The 16629-nt window shown below is 34.0% G+C and overlaps 1 protein-coding gene across 1 annotated transcript; it reads right to left on the bottom strand.

Moving 5' to 3' along the window:
- Positions 1-3679: 3679 nt before the first annotated feature.
- LOC110899790 (inositol oxygenase 1) lies at positions 3680-6668 on the bottom strand. The gene is made up of 10 exons (XM_022146680.2): positions 6475-6668; positions 6013-6118; positions 5106-5187; positions 4807-5011; positions 4598-4710; positions 4394-4516; positions 4261-4330; positions 4100-4178; positions 3939-4020; positions 3680-3866 (listed from the first exon to the last, which is right to left on the bottom strand). The coding sequence occupies exons 1-10, from the start codon at positions 6503-6505 to the stop codon at positions 3840-3842; spliced, it is 918 nt and encodes a 305-aa protein (XP_022002372.1). The 5' UTR covers positions 6506-6668; the 3' UTR covers positions 3680-3839.
- Between the last annotated feature and the right edge of the window lie 9961 nt (positions 6669-16629).

Below are 16629 nucleotides of genomic sequence, written 5' to 3' on the forward strand. Positions count from 1 at the left end.
AGTTCAAGAATGTGATTTAAGCAACATACCACTAGCTCGAGGCTAGGGAAGAATCTAGACGCAAATAGGGTGGATAAAAGCAAGAGAATGAGGTCCTTCGCTTTCCGTTTGCACCAAGCCTCCTTATACGGGATCCTTGATACTTGTATGGACTTGGAATGTGGTGATCAAAACCGAAAAATTGATGGATTGAGAGGGGGTGTTTGGCCGTAGCTTTTCTAGAGAGAGAGAGGGAGAGAGTGGAAGTGTGGTGATGAGGAAGATGGAGTGATGGAATTGTGGTATTTATAGACCTTCCATATAGCATATTCCTAGCATATTCATAGCATATTCCTGGCATATTCCTGGCATATTCTTGGCATATTCCTGGCATATTCCTGGCATATTCCTGGTATATTCCTGTTATATTCCTGGTATATTCCTAGTATATTCCTGGTATATTCCTGGTATATTCCTGGCATATTCCTGGCATATTCCTGGCATATTCCTGGCATATTCCTGGTATATTCCTGGTATATTCCTGGTATATTCCTGGCATATTCCTGGCATATTCCTGGCATATTTCTGGGTTTTCTGCGTTGTCTGCGTTTTGCAGTGTAAGCACTGTGTCGCGTAGGAACTCACGGTACGCGCTTAAACTTGGAAAATAACGTTTTTAAGCGTTTTAATTTATTTTTCAACACGAACCTGATTAAAATAAAATTTTAATTATAACAGAATATTTGTGGGATTAAATATTATCCGGCCGGCCACCAATGTTCGTTTCGCAGTTTTGTCCTAATTAGTTCTTTAGTTCAAATAAACATGTTTTCGCCATACCGAATCCTTCGAAACTTATTTCTAAGTTATGTAAGGGATATTTAGGGTATATTTGGCTTTCGTCACAGTTCTGAAGTGTACGTCGCGTTAAACTGATTGCGTTTAAGCACTAGTTTACGTATAACCTTCCAGAAAGTGATTTAAAGCTTGAAATCGGTATCGAATCAAATTGTTCGGTTGTTCGGTTAGATACTGATTCGTTAAAGTGCTTAATAAGCATTTAAAGTGTCGTTAGTGTTATTTTTAGTGACACAAAGAATTCCCGTCACTTAGGGAAATATTCTGGATGATAAAACGACATCTCTGCACAATATTTATGTTGTTAAAAGCTGAATTGTGCTGAATTTAATAAAGTTCTGCACTTAAAGTGTGTTTCGGGTGCCTTTTAGTGCGTGTTTTAGCTTTCGTAACGACCATAAATTAAACCCTTATATGTACTCTTGGGTTTTAATGTACCTTTGTCGTAGGACCTACACCTAGGCCTCAATTCTAATGTCTGACTGCTTTCTGCAGTTCCGTTGACACAGTGTGTCTTACCGGTGAGTTTACTAATATTTCTGACGCAGCGCTCTCGATTGCATGAAGCAATATTTTGTAGTATACAACGTGCATGAATTCACTTGCTTAGCATCTAATCAGTCAATGTTGACATTTAAGCACATAATTGCAGTCATTAAATAATAATTAAAGTGTACGAAAGTTACCGGTTTTGTGCCAGTTGTCACACATAGCATATGCTGTGAGCAAGCTTAGTAGATACACGAGCAACCCAAGTTCAATGCATTGGAACTGTATCAATCGGTTGCTTCGCTACTTAAGATACACTCGGGAATACGGGTTGCATTATAACAGATATCCAGCAGTTATAGAAGGACACTGCGATGCAAATTGGATATCTGACACGAATGATTCCAGAGCAACAAGTGCGTATGTATTCACACTTGGAGGTGCTGCTATATTGTGGAAATCGTCAAAACAAACGGTTATCGCTAGATCCACGATGGAATCAGAGTTCATCGCTTTAGATAAAGCAGGTGAAGAGGCAAAATGGCTACGTTAATTTGTTGAGGATATACCAAGACGGCCTAAGCTGGCATCGGCCATTTGTATACGTTGTGATAGCCAATCGGCACTTGGCAGAGCTCGTAGCACAATGTATAATGGTAGGAACAGACATATCAGACGTAGATATAATACGATACGACAACTAATCTCTACAGGAATTATCACTGTTGACTACGTGAGGTCAAAGGATAATATTGCGAATCCGCTAACAAAAGGCCTAAGTAGAGAATTAGTACAGAAGTCGTCCATGGGAATGGGACTGAAGACCTTGAAAATATAAGTTCATATGATGGAAACTTAACTTAGTAGACTGGAGATCCCAAGAGCTGAGTTCAATAGGAAAACCTAATTGTATGAATTAGTAAGGTCACTGTGGGGGATAACCGTACGTATATATATAAGGGAGTTTATTGCAAAGCTTAGTAAACTACCTAGTCCATTCCTAAAAGTGACAAGTGTGAGGCTAAGCCTATGGCTTTTAATGATTCGACTAAGGTAACCATACATAGTGAATCACCTATGTGAGAGAGAAGTAGGGTCGTTTCGAAGGGTATTGTTGGGGCACAATACCTAATGGCTCTCACAGAAGTAGGCATCATGTTCATGACCATAACGAACATAACTATGAGGACTTGACTTTGTCAAGGAGAGTCTTATGTGAAGTGCATTGTCGCCTACACAAACGGCAAACGAGTTCAAAGACATCGAGTTCTACTCAGCGCTAGTGGGCTAAGTGCATTTCATGAGCAAAGGTTCAAACGGTAACACCTACCTATCGTATGCAAAACTCAACTGTTGAAATCTAATTGGAATAATGTTGTTTCTAAGATTGACCTCCATTCATGTGGGGGATTGTTGGAAGTTTTGGTGTGAATGGAAAGTCTCAAGTGGTAAAACCACTTTGTCCCACATTGGAGTGGGAACAAAAGGATAGGCTATTTATAAGGTGAAACCTTAACCAAGCCTTTGAAGTCTTATGACATGTTTTACCACAAGTCCTACCCCCGCGCGCGCAGGGGGTGCAAAAAATGGAACCGGAATTAGTTGAACTCGTGTGTGCCCGCACGTCATGCGGACACGAATGCAGTTCCGAAAACCCGGGTCCGCGTGGAGCGGTTTTTGCACTCGAGACTCTTGACTATTGTTCTGTTTTTGAAACTGAAATAAATGAATGATCATTATTTCGTTTTTAAATTCTAACAGTTTAGGTCATGATTATCAGTTTCGTAACCGATATATTAATGACCATTATTTGGTCTTTAATTCGCGGCAATCAAGAGAAGGATTTCGGTTATGGTTCTGGGACTATAAAATGAAGGCTAGGCTGATCAGTTGAGACACACCAAAAACCATCTCTTCTCTCTCGATCTCTCTGCAGCATTCTCCTGTTTTCTTTCAGGCAAGTGTTCAAGTCCGGCAGTGTGCTGTTGCTGCTTCGGACCGGCGTACCCTGGGAACAGACGACGAATCTGTTTAAGGGAATTGTATCAACACAAACCCGGTTCACTCGTTTACTGTTTCTCCATTTTATTAGTTTATGTCCAGATTCTATTCAGTTCTTTTATATAGTTTTACTAACAGATCTTAGGTTGATTCAGTAGGCGAATATTAACAAAACATTATTGAGTAAACACTAATTATTGCTTTTTACTAATCATGAATCAATTTCGGGTTGAAACTATTGTGTGATTGTTTCATTTTTATACTTTCTCATTTATTTTGACTTTATTTATTAATTTAAGATTGTTTTCTTGTTTTTGTTTTGTTTTCAGACAAAAAAAACACACGACACACATTTTTTCTTGAAAAAGAAAGATAAAAGACATTCATGTAGTTCAAACTGAATACACACTGCATTTACATAGAAGGAAACTATTGCATTGTATTCTAATCAACTCTCTTACATGAGCAATCACTTATTCCTATTCATAACCATTAGGAAACTAACTTCTTCTTCACCACCTTAACTTTGCAGGGAAATACTGCAAACATAAATTAACAATGAGGATTGATAAACTCAATTCACAAACTTTGGCTCAACAAAGCGGTCTCACCTTGTCGATTAGAGACTCGTAGTACGGCTTTACTTTCTCAACGTCGACCCGAACCTTGCTCTTGCTGTACAAATCATACTTGCTATATGTGTATATTCCATAAACAACATATTAGTATACTTGAGTTGATTAAAGAAAGTACTATTCAACAAGATGCTTACTTGAATATTTGAAGCCACTTTAGATTCTCGACGTCTTCCTCACTCATCAAGTGCTTATACGCTTCTGACCTGTGCAATGCTATTGCAACAACAACATCAACTGGTTAACAACAAATTTTACGAAACAATTTCATCTTTTGAGGTTCAAACCAACTTCATACCATAAAAGGAATGATATCTAATGATGAAAAGCCCGGCCGAAGGGAGAGTGGTCCCATTCTCCTTTGCCACCTAAGTGAATGATAGTTCAATACATGTAGAAACAATATGAAAGAGTAAAGAGTTGCTTAATACCAAATACATGTAATCGTCATGCCCCCACGACATCATAACGTTGTCGAGTCCACAATTTTCAGAATATATTCCGTACTTCCCATTGTAAGCGGGATTGTTGTAGTCAGGATTTTGCACGAAATACTGTTTTCAAAATCCCAAATCAATTTTACCAAATGGCCAATCGAAACAAAGAATCATTGATGAGTTTGTTAGGACATAAACCTTGCTATGAACAATTGATTGATCAAAAGCACACCCGACCGGAAATGTGTCACCTACAACTGCCCATTGAGGAAGTTCCCCAAAGCTAGGATGTAGCAAAACCTTACCAAGATCTACACAACAATATTCCATGTTAGGTACAAGAATATAATAAATTAAAAACATAACATCATGCCTGCCATTTTTCCAAATTTGGTATTGGAAGCTACCATGGATCAAGGCTGTCAAGTGAAGCCAATCTTGGTCCGGATAGTCTTTGCGTATCGCCTCAGCGGTTTGCAATAAGTGCTCGATTTGAGGTTCGTCTAGATCAGGATCGCTCTCATCGATCACCTCATTTAAGAGCTCACAACAATCCCATATGCTCATTTCAATCTTGTTCAATTTTTCATACTCTCCTCTCATCTTTTTAACCTACATATACATCCATATAGTTTAAAAAATTTGAAATTTATCACCCAAATTTATTAAAAAAAAATGAAAAACCACAATTAAAAAAAACACTCACGAAATCAACTGTTTGATTGATGTGATTAACACGGTAAAAGTTCTCAACTCCTTGTTTTCTTTCACTCTCCACATCATAATCCCTATAGAATAACAAAGATCCAGATCAAAAACTTAGTAATATAATATAAACTAGTTTTGGAACCCGCGCTTCGCGGCGGGGTCGTAGGTGGTTACTGGCAAGGATGTACTTGTTTCATGATATGATATCGATGGGTTGTCATAGACTATGCATGCTTTAATCTAAACGTCAGTGATAATAAGCAATTAACACAGTTAAGTAAACATGTTTAGAATTAAAAGTTAGCTTTAACTATAATAGGGTAAATAAAAAAATAGTTATGTTTGTTACCTGATATATTAAAGAGTTAATATAGATCATGTATGTTTTAATTTGAACAGTAAAAATAAGCAAATAACACGATTATTTAAACATGTTTAGAGGTAATAGTTATCTTTACTATAATAAGTTAAATAAATAATAAGTAAAATAAAAAAGAGTAAAAGTTATAAAAACAATAGATAAAAGAACAAATATTTGTTAAAAAGAAAAAAATCAACTTTAATAAATTTCAAGGGTCGTTTGACATAACTCCATTAAAGTTCGGGAGTCAAAACTTAAATCGTTTATCGAAAATCGAATTATTATTAACTTCCGTTTGATAAAATCTAATAAACTTCAGAGGAATATGTAAACCGTTTATAAAAAACTATGAAAGTTTAGGAATCGTATGATAATTCTATTAAAGAATAGGGTTAGAAATATAAATTGATTATAAAAAAATAATGATATTATAGCCCTATTAAACTATTAAAGCCATAATATACCAAATAAATATTTGATACTGTTCACAATTCTTTATAGGGGGGATTTTGTAAATTAAAAGATAAAAATAAAAAAAAAACACCTAAAATTGTGGCCATAAGAATTGGTGTGGGGGATGCAAAATCCACCATCCAACACCAGTTCTGTTTCTGCCCTGCTCTTGAGGATCTGCTCCTGACTTCCATTTTCTGTTCTCAAACATATATAAATATAAATCAACACACACACAAAATATAAAATTAATACTCAATTGATTTCTTCTTATTATTTTTTTTCTTTGCTGATTTTAGTTTCAATTGTAAGATCACAATAAATCAATGATCACATTACGATCTAATAAATATGGACGTTGTTTTTAAAAGAGTTATACAGGTTTGTGATGCGCCATATTTAAATACAAGTTATAATTAGCCCTTGTGTACTCATAACCCTATAACCCCTTTGTCCCAATATAATCCTTTTACCCCCTTCAATTATAGATATATATGTATGAGTGTGAGAGAGAATAATATTAAAAAAAGTAAGAAAATGAAGAGATGGTTACCGAATTGGGTTTCTTCAACGATGATAGTCATATTAAATTAAAAAAAAAAGAAACAGAAGAATATGTATGGGGTGGGGTGTATGGCAGAATGTTTAGGAAAAAAAAGAGGGTATATATAAGATGCCGGAATGTCCTTACCTGAGAATTCATACTCACCGAGTCCTTCCCTGAAAACTATATTTCTTCCCACTCCTTCATCAGCAATATCACTATTTTGTTTGAAATTGTGGTTCAAGATTTTTGTTGGTGGTGGGGCCACGTGTGACTCAGCTATGTGTTGGCATCAACTCACAGCCACCAGCCATAAATAAATGAAAGTTATTTATGAGTATGTTAAACTGGTGATATTACCCGTGCTACGCTGCAGGGTATAGGTCGATATCTATTTTGGTTCTGTAGAGCAATCGAAAGAAATATGTTCAAAATAATATCGATAAATGTTTTACATTGAATGAAAACCATAAAAATAAATTGAAATTTGAGTGTGATACAAACGGAGTTTAATTGTAAATGAAAACGCAAACGCTATCATAAATATAACTTTAATGAAAAAAGAAATTTAAAACTAAAACACTAAACATAAAGAAAAGAAAAAAAAAATCAATAATAAACTCATGAAAAAATATCAAGAAAGAAACAACAAAGTCAATAGGATAAGCAGTACTCGCACAACTTGTTAATTGTAATTTACATCAAAATATAAACCAACTTGAATTTATATCGACACGTGCATAAATTAAGCACATAAGAAAATAGTTACAACATGTTGCGGCGTTTTCAAAACGTAAATTGGCTTATTATCTTTAGAGTAAACTGCAATTTTACCCCATGTGGTTATATGTGATTGGCACTCTAACCCCCTCCAAAGGAAATTTTGTTGTCTGACCCCCAACTAATGAGAAACCATGCAGTATTACCCCCTGTCGTCAAAGAACTTAACAGTTCTATTAAATGGTATGTTAAATGACTATATTACTGTTTCTTATTACCCCCTATATTTTGTTCTACTATGCAATATTACCCCCCGGTGTTAAATGACTATATTACCCTTTCTTATTACCCTATATGGTTTGTTGTACTTATATATATATATATATATATATATATATATATATATATATAATGATACCAACTAATAGATATCTTAGGGGGTAATAAGAAAGGGTAATATAGTCATTTAACATCGAGGGTAATATTGCAGAGTAGAACAAAACATAGGGGGTAATAAGAAATGGTAATATAGTCATTTAACATACCATTTAACAGAACTGTTAAGTTCTTTGACGGCAAAGGGTAATATTACATGATTTCTCATTAGTTAGAGGGACCAGACAACAAAATTTCCCTGAAAGAGGGTCAGAGTGACAATCACTCTTATTTTTAAGAAGGTATCACAACACATTTTTATTTTCTTTATCCTTGAGGTCAATGAAATTAAAACAGATTGAGTGACACTAAAATAACCAACATATTCCATGTTCTTATTATCTTGCTATAAAATAAGAAAATTGTACATATTACTTAAAAATGCGTACATTAAATAAAATGATATAAATAGTCCTCAAATTAATAGCCAAAATGGATGGATGATGTTAGCAAAGGGGAAGAAAATGGCAAGAAAATTAAAACCAAACTAGTATTAAGTGCCCCCGTGTTGCGGCGGGGGCATAAACCGTTCCAAGTAGCACTAATGCTACACAACTACCAGCAACCAACAACATCGAAAAAGTTCGTAAAAACAAAATAAACAAAAAGGAAAAAATAACAACACTGAACGAAAAGCATATGTAAAATCGCTGAATCACGCATGCCCGTTGCGGCATGATAATGCGAAGAAATTAGACTGAAATGTAAAAATAGAAAAGAATAACTAAGTCGATCTAAGACTACGTGCATTGCGACGAACCTGTCAAATAGGGAAAAATAGACGCGTTGTAACAATCCTGTCAAACGGAAAAAATAGACGAAAAAATGTTGAATCACACACGCACGTTGCGGCGTGTTCACTCGCAAAAATAGAACGAAACGTAAAACAAACAATTTGCAAAAGATGAAAAATACGGGGATCAAAGTTGAAAATAAAAATATGTTGGGGTTAAATTGCAAAAGATAGAAAAATTTGTATTAAAAGTAAAAAAATAAAACCAAAGATGTTAAAATGCAAAAAAATGAAAATATTTGGATTAAAAGTGAAAAGTATAGTAATTTTTTTTTGGAAAACTCCCTAACCTTAGAATACAACTCACTAAAGTACCAACATGTTACAAATTTATTGTATGGTAATGGTTTCAAATACAAAGTTGAGAAGGGTTCACATGATGATTAAAGTCCAGATTAACCTATTTTGAATTGAATTAATTAAACTGATACAAGTGAAGCCTAAAAATAACATTGTTATGCACAATAAAACAATAATGCATCATGTACAACTACTTATTGCTTAGTTGTGTTTTAAATTGATAGTATATAATTGACCCAAATACAAGATAAAAAACCTTTTGAATGAAAGTGACAAAAACCACCAAACCACAGTACGAATGTAAATGTTTACTCTAAATTTTAATAACCCCTATATTTTATAAGTTTATTTGGCTATTATTATTGTTATTGAGTTAAGTTTTTTTATTTTTCATTTTACCTGTTTTTATTTTTTATTGTTTCGACTTAATTATTATTTTTACGAGAATGTTTATCTTTTTTGTATAAATTTTGGGAGTTAACACATTACAATGTGCATGTGTGGTTCAACGTTTTTACGTGTACTTTTTTAATTTATCGGCCTCATCGCAATACACAGGTCATAAGTCAAGTTGTTATTCTTTTCTGTGTTTAACGTATCAGTGTAAGTTTTGAGAAATAACACGTTGCAACACCTTTACGTGATTTAACGTTTTTACATCTTCTTTTTATTTAGTTTAACGGTTCCACTACAACGCGATGTCCTAAATAGTAAAATTTCTTTTTTAAGCAATAAGCATGATTTTTCAACTTGGGGTAATAAAACTTTAATTATTACATTCTGGTTCATTATAGTGTTTGAACGATATCATTACTTGATATAGCGATCGAAAAAAGATGTGTCCAAATGGATATTAACATTTGTTGTAGATCGATCGAAAACAATAAAAACAAATGCCGGTGTTGGTTTAAATTATATCGATAACGATATCAGAGTTATTCGGTTAAAATTGGTATCTGCATCACGGTAAAGAAAAGAATAATTATATTGTTTAACTTTAAATAATACTTAGAAACATAAATAAAATAAGCACACACTGCAACGATATATTCGGAATTTCATATCTATTAAAATAACTAAAATGATAAACAGGGTTACTTTATCTAAAAAAAAACTAAAATGTGAGACATTTTTTATAATATGTATATTTGTGCTATGATCACTTCATTATTATTATTCATAACTCAGTTTTGAATAAAATTTTATTGAGACGAAGATTAAAATAAGGAAGTCGCAATACTCTAATCAGAATGTTATAAAACATTGTATTTTAAGATATATAAAAATATATAAAATATGTTCAAAAAGTAATTATATTATAATCTATACTATATAATAAAAGAAACCTGATTTTAGACACATGTCACTCCCTCATGCTTTCTCACCTTATTTCCTATTTATCTATGCTAAATTAAATAAATAACAACAATAATAATTTCTCACCTTTATATCAATCAGCTTTAAAAATTCGTGATAATTCAAAAAAAAAATATTATTAATATATAATCTTTTTCTTTTATCTTTATTATTATTATTTAATAATTATATTGTTAATGATAAGCCAAAGTAGTCGGCTACAGTTGGGTTGAAAAAACTATATAATCTTTTTATTTTATCTTTATTATTATTATTTAATTAATAATTATATTATATTGTTAACTAGTATTTTTAAATTACGCGCGTTGCGCGAAAAGCATTGGTGTTTTCGACCGTGGGGTATGATGGGGCGAGGGTTTAGGGCATGGGTTGACACGTGGACTTCGAGCCCCCCGCTGGTAAGTAACGTGTTGGGTCGGTATGATGGGGCGTGGCTAGCCCGCGTGGGTTTGCCAGTTTTATAAAAATTTTAAAAAACCTAAAATTAAAAAATACACACAGAATTAAAAAAAAGCCTAAAATTATTATTAAAAGTTTCTAAAAATTACAAAATTCTACAAAAACAAAAAGGATTACAAAATTTAAAAAAAAAAAGCCTAAAACGTTAGGTAGATTTCGAACAAGGCGAGCTTGTCAAACGACTTCCGCTCCTTGCCCCGGAACTGGATGATGGCCACCGCCACGCGGTATTCGTGACTTATATCACCGCACGGGACGCTATCGTAGTAGGCTATAAAACGGTCGAGCTTCGGTCGTAGCTCGCGCCACTTGTGTTGGCACACGTTTAAATTGTGTAGGTCGTTCCCCACGTTGTGCCGGTAGTCGGCGGCCCTTCATCGCGTTGTGCCGGTATCAAGTGTGGGTAGCGGGTTCGGGTAGGTGGAGTGAAGGTTTGGAGTAGCGATGTGGACATGCGGTAGGGTTGGGGGGTTTATAGTGACTTGGGTGAACCGTTTGGCTTGGCCAAACCGTTATTTTTTAAAATTTAAACCTAGCCGCCATGGCCTAGCAAACCCAGCCAATGAGAGCCGGCCACGGAGGACTGCTAGTCATGTCCAACGCCCGGACTGAAACTCCCACCCCTAAGAGGCCACACCGAAACCCAAGCCTACCCGGGGTGGTGACATGGGTATTTGTACCCAACCCATGCCCCAACCCTCGTCCCATACCCCATAATCTAATAAATGAATATAAGATATTTTCAATATAATAAAAAAATATATAATAAGGAATGAGTACTGTTCATTCACTTTAAATTTTATCATATGATAGAAGTGTGAGTATTTATAGTGAATATATATTTTTTTTAAACACATAGTCGTTGGCCAACGGCTAGCCCAAACGGCTACTTGTCTTGGCCAATGAGATCCCACCATGTCATCTTGATAGCCACGCCCAACGCCCGGGCTGAACCCCCTGCCCAAGAGGCCACGCCGAAACCCAAGCCCACCCGGGGTGGTGATTTGGGCGTTTGTACCCAACCCACGCCAGAACCCCCGCCCCATACCCCATATTCTAATATTTCCTAGATCTTTTTTTAACACATAGCCGTTGGCCAACGGCTAGCCCAAGCGGCTACTTGTCTTGGCCAATGAGATCCCGCCATGTCATCTTGATAGCCCCGCCCATCGCCCTGGCTGAAACCCCTGCCCAAGGGGCCACGCCGAAACCCAAGCCCACCCGGGATGGTGACTTGGGCGTTTGTACTCAACCCATGTCACAACCCCGCCCCATACCCCATATTCTTATATTTCCTAGACTAGATCACTATTGATTTAGTTTGTTTTAATTAATATAGGTTCAAATAATTAATTAATATATATTGATTCACTATTCATTCAGTTCGCTTTTTATTAGTATATTGATGATTTAGTTTGTTTTAATTAATATAGGTTCAAATAATTAATTAATATATATTGATTCACTATTCATTCAGTTCGCTTTTTATTAGTATATAATATAATGTTAATGATAAACCAAAGTAAATTCTAGATAAAATCAGTTTTATCTAAAGTTATTATAAAATCAGCTTTAAAAATTCGTGATAACTCAAAAAAAATATTGTTAATATATAATTTTTTTTATCTTTATTATTATTATTATTTGATAATTATATTGTTAATGATAAGCCAAAGTAGTCGGCTACAGTTGGGTTGAAAAAACTATATAATCTTTTTATTTTATCTTTATTATTATTATTTAATTAATAATTATATTATATTGTTAATGATAAGCCAAAGTAAATTCTAGATAAAATCAGTTTTATCTACAGTTATTATAAAATCAGTTTTAAAAATTCATGATAACTAAAAAAAACGTTATTTATTTATACATCTTTACCTTATAAATAGTAGACTTAATCATTCTAAACAATCATAGCTCATTCTAAACAATCAGAGATGTAAGGGAGAAGTCTAATCTCTTTAAATGATATTGATGACAAAACAACAACTTTTACGATAAGGATAAAAGTACTTAGGCTTTGGAGAAAACCAAATCCCAAAAAGGTTGGTGAGATATGGGCTATTGAGATGGTGCTCATGGATGAAAAGGTACATCTTTAACGACTTTAATTAGTTAATACGTATTTACTTGAGGATTTTTTAAGTTTTTTTTTTAAATACATTATTTTTCATTATAATGTCAGGGGACGAAAGTGCAAGCCACTGTATGGATTAATAACTTTAAAAGACATGAAAAAATGTTAGAAGAAAATGAATGTTATACAGTTTTTAAGCCCCGAGTTGATGAAAGTAATCCAAAGTTTAAACATTTTGACACCAAATATGTGGTGACCTTCAATTTTAAAACAACTATTAGAAAATGAAACAACTTCATAGGCCCAACATATTTTGAGTTTTCATCATTTAAGGCTATTAAAGATGGTGGAGTTTCTTCAAAATATCGAATCGGTTCGTTTACTAACCAAAGTAATAATATACCCGTTATAATCAAGTTCTATTATTATAACCTTTTTTTCTTTCATTGTAGACTTTATTGGTTATATTAACTCATTTACGTCAATTTGGTATATAAATATCTCCATCTTTGGTTTGCATTTACAAGAAATAGTTATTACATAGTTTAGATTGTTCAACCCGTGTAACACACGGGAAACTAACCTAGTATTGTATATGTCCAAACACTTTCAAACCAACCTTATTATTATTACCATACACAGTTGCAATTCAACATTCAACATAAAATCATATATTATTCCCATACACGCTTGCACTTCAACATAAAATCATAGACATACTTGTTTGGCCATCTCCGTTCTCATCGTGTTGTGATACCTGTAAAATTCAAAAATAAAAAATTAAATATGTTGGAGATATATATGCGTGTATAGAAGACAAAAAGAGAGAAGGTCCAATCAAATTAAAACAGATTCAGTAAGACTAATATAACCAACATATGTCATGTCTTTTTTAATGACAAATTTCTTTAATTCCTGATTTTTTTTTTCTGAGATTTTAACCCAAAACCTCCTTCATTGGTTTTTCATGTATAAAATAAGTTTCTATAGATATAAGTATATTCTTTTAGCACCCTATTTATATTCGTTTTATTTATTTGTTAATAAAAAACAACGTAAACATACCCAAATAAACAACTTATAATAAATGAACATAATAATCTAATGGGTTGAATCAACTACGCAATTGGCTGAAAATCATATATTATCATATTATATGTAGATAAACTAGTGGGATGCTCCATCTGCGTTGTGGGATGTTAAACCAAATATTTCTCAGTCTGATAGTGTGTACGCTTTTGTTTCTATAAGCTATACATACTATTCATAACGCAATCTCAAGGAAAAACACGAAGACGTAGATAAAAACAACATCATCAAAGGAAAAAGCATTAATAAACTTTAGGAACTATAAATAACGCCGAGGAGTAGTAGCCGAGTTAAGGAAAAAAACTGCGTAAAGTTGAGGGATATTAAATTTAATATTTTAAGCAAAAAAGGCAAAACTTTGCCTTCCTCCAATTTCAAACCCGGGTCCCTTCATTAGGATTAGCATAAATTAACCACTCCACCATACATCATTTTAATACGAAGTTTTTTTTTTCTCCTTTCAACTATATATATAGTGACATTAAAAATCTAGCAATTAAAAAAAAATAATAAAGCATCAAGTGGATGCACATGACATCCACTTGTTGGCTGCCTCCTTTTTTCATCAATAATAATAGCTTGCCGCTCTTTTTCACCAATAACAATAGTTCACTATACCTGGACATTTTAAAACATAACATTTTATTATTAACTAAAAAACATTACATTTATTAATTCATGTAATATATGGGATTATAACCTAATTTGCTTGTTCTGCATTAACAACTTCGGTATATACCATTTTAATACATGAGTTTGCTTTTAGTTGTTAAAATATATTAATTTAAAATACGTAACAAAAAAACCACCGTCTCTTTTAGCCAATGGCCTATTCTTACTATTTCCCAACATGGAATCAATGTAATAATTGTAGGTTAAAGGTCAACAGCCCAGGACTGTAAATTTGTATCCTTATATATACTTTTTAGTATAAATACATTTTCTTAAGAATTTACTGACAAAATTTATGAAACTAGTAGATGCCCCGCCCGCGTTGCGAGGCGATGGCCGAACAATTCTCAATCAATTAAAAAAAGACTACTATAATTTTGGTATGGAAAAAAACGATAATAAGACCGTAATTTTGGGCTCAGGGCAAAACTGTAATTTTTCAGTACTAATGAGCCAGTGTTAGGCAGCTCCTTGACACGAAAAAAAAATCGAGTAAACCAATTAAAACAAAAAACCTTTATAGTTTTGCTAAAAAAAACTAAAACGATGGGAGAAACGTAATTTTTAACTGAAGGCGAAATCATAATTTAATTCAGGAATAAAATCGTAAATTAAATAGACCAATAGAGAAGTGCCAGGAAGCTGCCGGCATGACTGTAATTTTACACTGGGGGCAAAATTGTAATTTCACCAGGGAAAAAACGATGGAAAAAATGTAAATTTAAGTTGAGGGCAAAATCGTAACTTGGCTGTGAGAAAAAAAAACTAATGGCAAAACTATAAATTTATACGGGGCAAATTTGTAATTTTGAACCGAGTGCAAAATCGAAATTTTTAGCTGGGAACAAAAGCGCTAATTTATTTTTAAGTGGAGGTAAAAACATAATTTTGAGCTGATGGCAAAATCGTATTTTTTTGCAAAAAAACTAATACCAAAACTATAAATTGAAACGGGGCAAAATCATAATTTTGAACCGGGGGCAAAATCGAAATATTTAGCTGGGAGCAAAAGGGCAAATTTATTTTTAAGTGGAGGGAAAAACATATTTTTAACTGACGGCAAAATCGTAATTTTAAAGCGGGATAAAATCGTGAATTTGTTGGTCCAATAGGAGAGTGCCAGGCATTATTCCTCTGCCGCCCTTTCCTCCAATTAATGGCGACAACTATTGCCGCCGACCTTTATGTTTGTTGTAGTTGAAAATGTGTATATTCTCTCTATTATAATAAGTGGTGCGGATTTCACTAGTATTATCTGTTACTTAGACGTTAACTAGGGTTAGTCCAATTGAAGGACTTTTATCATATACTCATTGTTATATTATTTTCTTGTATCTTATTCATATAAAAACGACTGATTTTTCATCTTACCTACTATATGTACGAAGTTCAAATCTCATTTTATGATTTTTCATCTCACCTACTATATGTACGGATTTCAAACCTCGTTTTATATCATTTTGTGATTGTATCATGTGTTACCAATTAACACCTATGGTGACTGGCCAGGTAGTTAGTCGGCGTTGAATACCGCCCCTTCGAGCGTTACCGCCAGTGAAAAGAAAGGGAGGCGTGATGCAGACCACACTCGTGAAGGGTTGGTGGGTCCCAAGATTTTCGACTGGTCAGAGTTAGATTGCGCTTTATAAAAGAGCATTGGTGACATCCGCCGCATTGCGTAGTATTATATCATTTAAATAATTAAGTATATAATTAGTAAATATTTACATTGTATCCAAATATAATATGTGTTTAAAGCAGGCATGGTTAGATTACATTCTTCAGAAAAAGCCTCGGTAATATCCATCATATTATGCGGGCCAACTCACTAGCTCTTATAAATATGTCTTGATTTTGTAGACTTTTTATGATGGGGTCTAGTCTTTAACATACACGTGAAATTTGTGTAGTAAACGCATGATCATTTAGGGGATACGGAGTGGCAGCGGCAAAGCAGCGGCAAAGCCGTTTGCCGCGCGGCAAACACCGCCGCCAACCAACATCGAATGCGGCAAAACATCAACGGCGGTGAGGCATTACCGAAGCGAGAAGAAGAGAGAGAGGGTAGTGAGAGAGAGAGAGGGGGTATTGTGGGTGGGGTCCATTCCTATCTCAACCAATCACACCTTTTTCCTTTTTTTTAAAAAAAATAGTTTACCACTTCACCAAGTGTCTAAACCATTGCCAACATTTTTCACCAAAGTTTAAACACTTTTGCCAAATTGACATGGCGCGCTCT

The sequence above is a fragment of the Helianthus annuus genome, chromosome 13 (genome assembly GCF_002127325.2).
Source record: "Helianthus annuus cultivar XRQ/B chromosome 13, HanXRQr2.0-SUNRISE, whole genome shotgun sequence".
Classification (NCBI taxonomy): Eukaryota; Viridiplantae; Streptophyta; class Magnoliopsida; order Asterales; family Asteraceae; genus Helianthus; species Helianthus annuus.

Coding starts and splice junctions, on each gene's coding strand:
- LOC110899790 (XM_022146680.2), bottom strand. CDS start 6,505: ATGACTATCATCGTTGAAGAAACCCAATTCG. Junction 5,012..5,105: donor TCAATCAAACAGTTGATTTC/GTGAGTGTTTTT, acceptor ATGTATATGTAG/GTTAAAAAGATGAGAGGAGA. Junction 4,517..4,597: donor AATCAATTGTTCATAGCAAG/GTTTATGTCCTA, acceptor TTTTGAAAACAG/TATTTCGTGCAAAATCCTGA.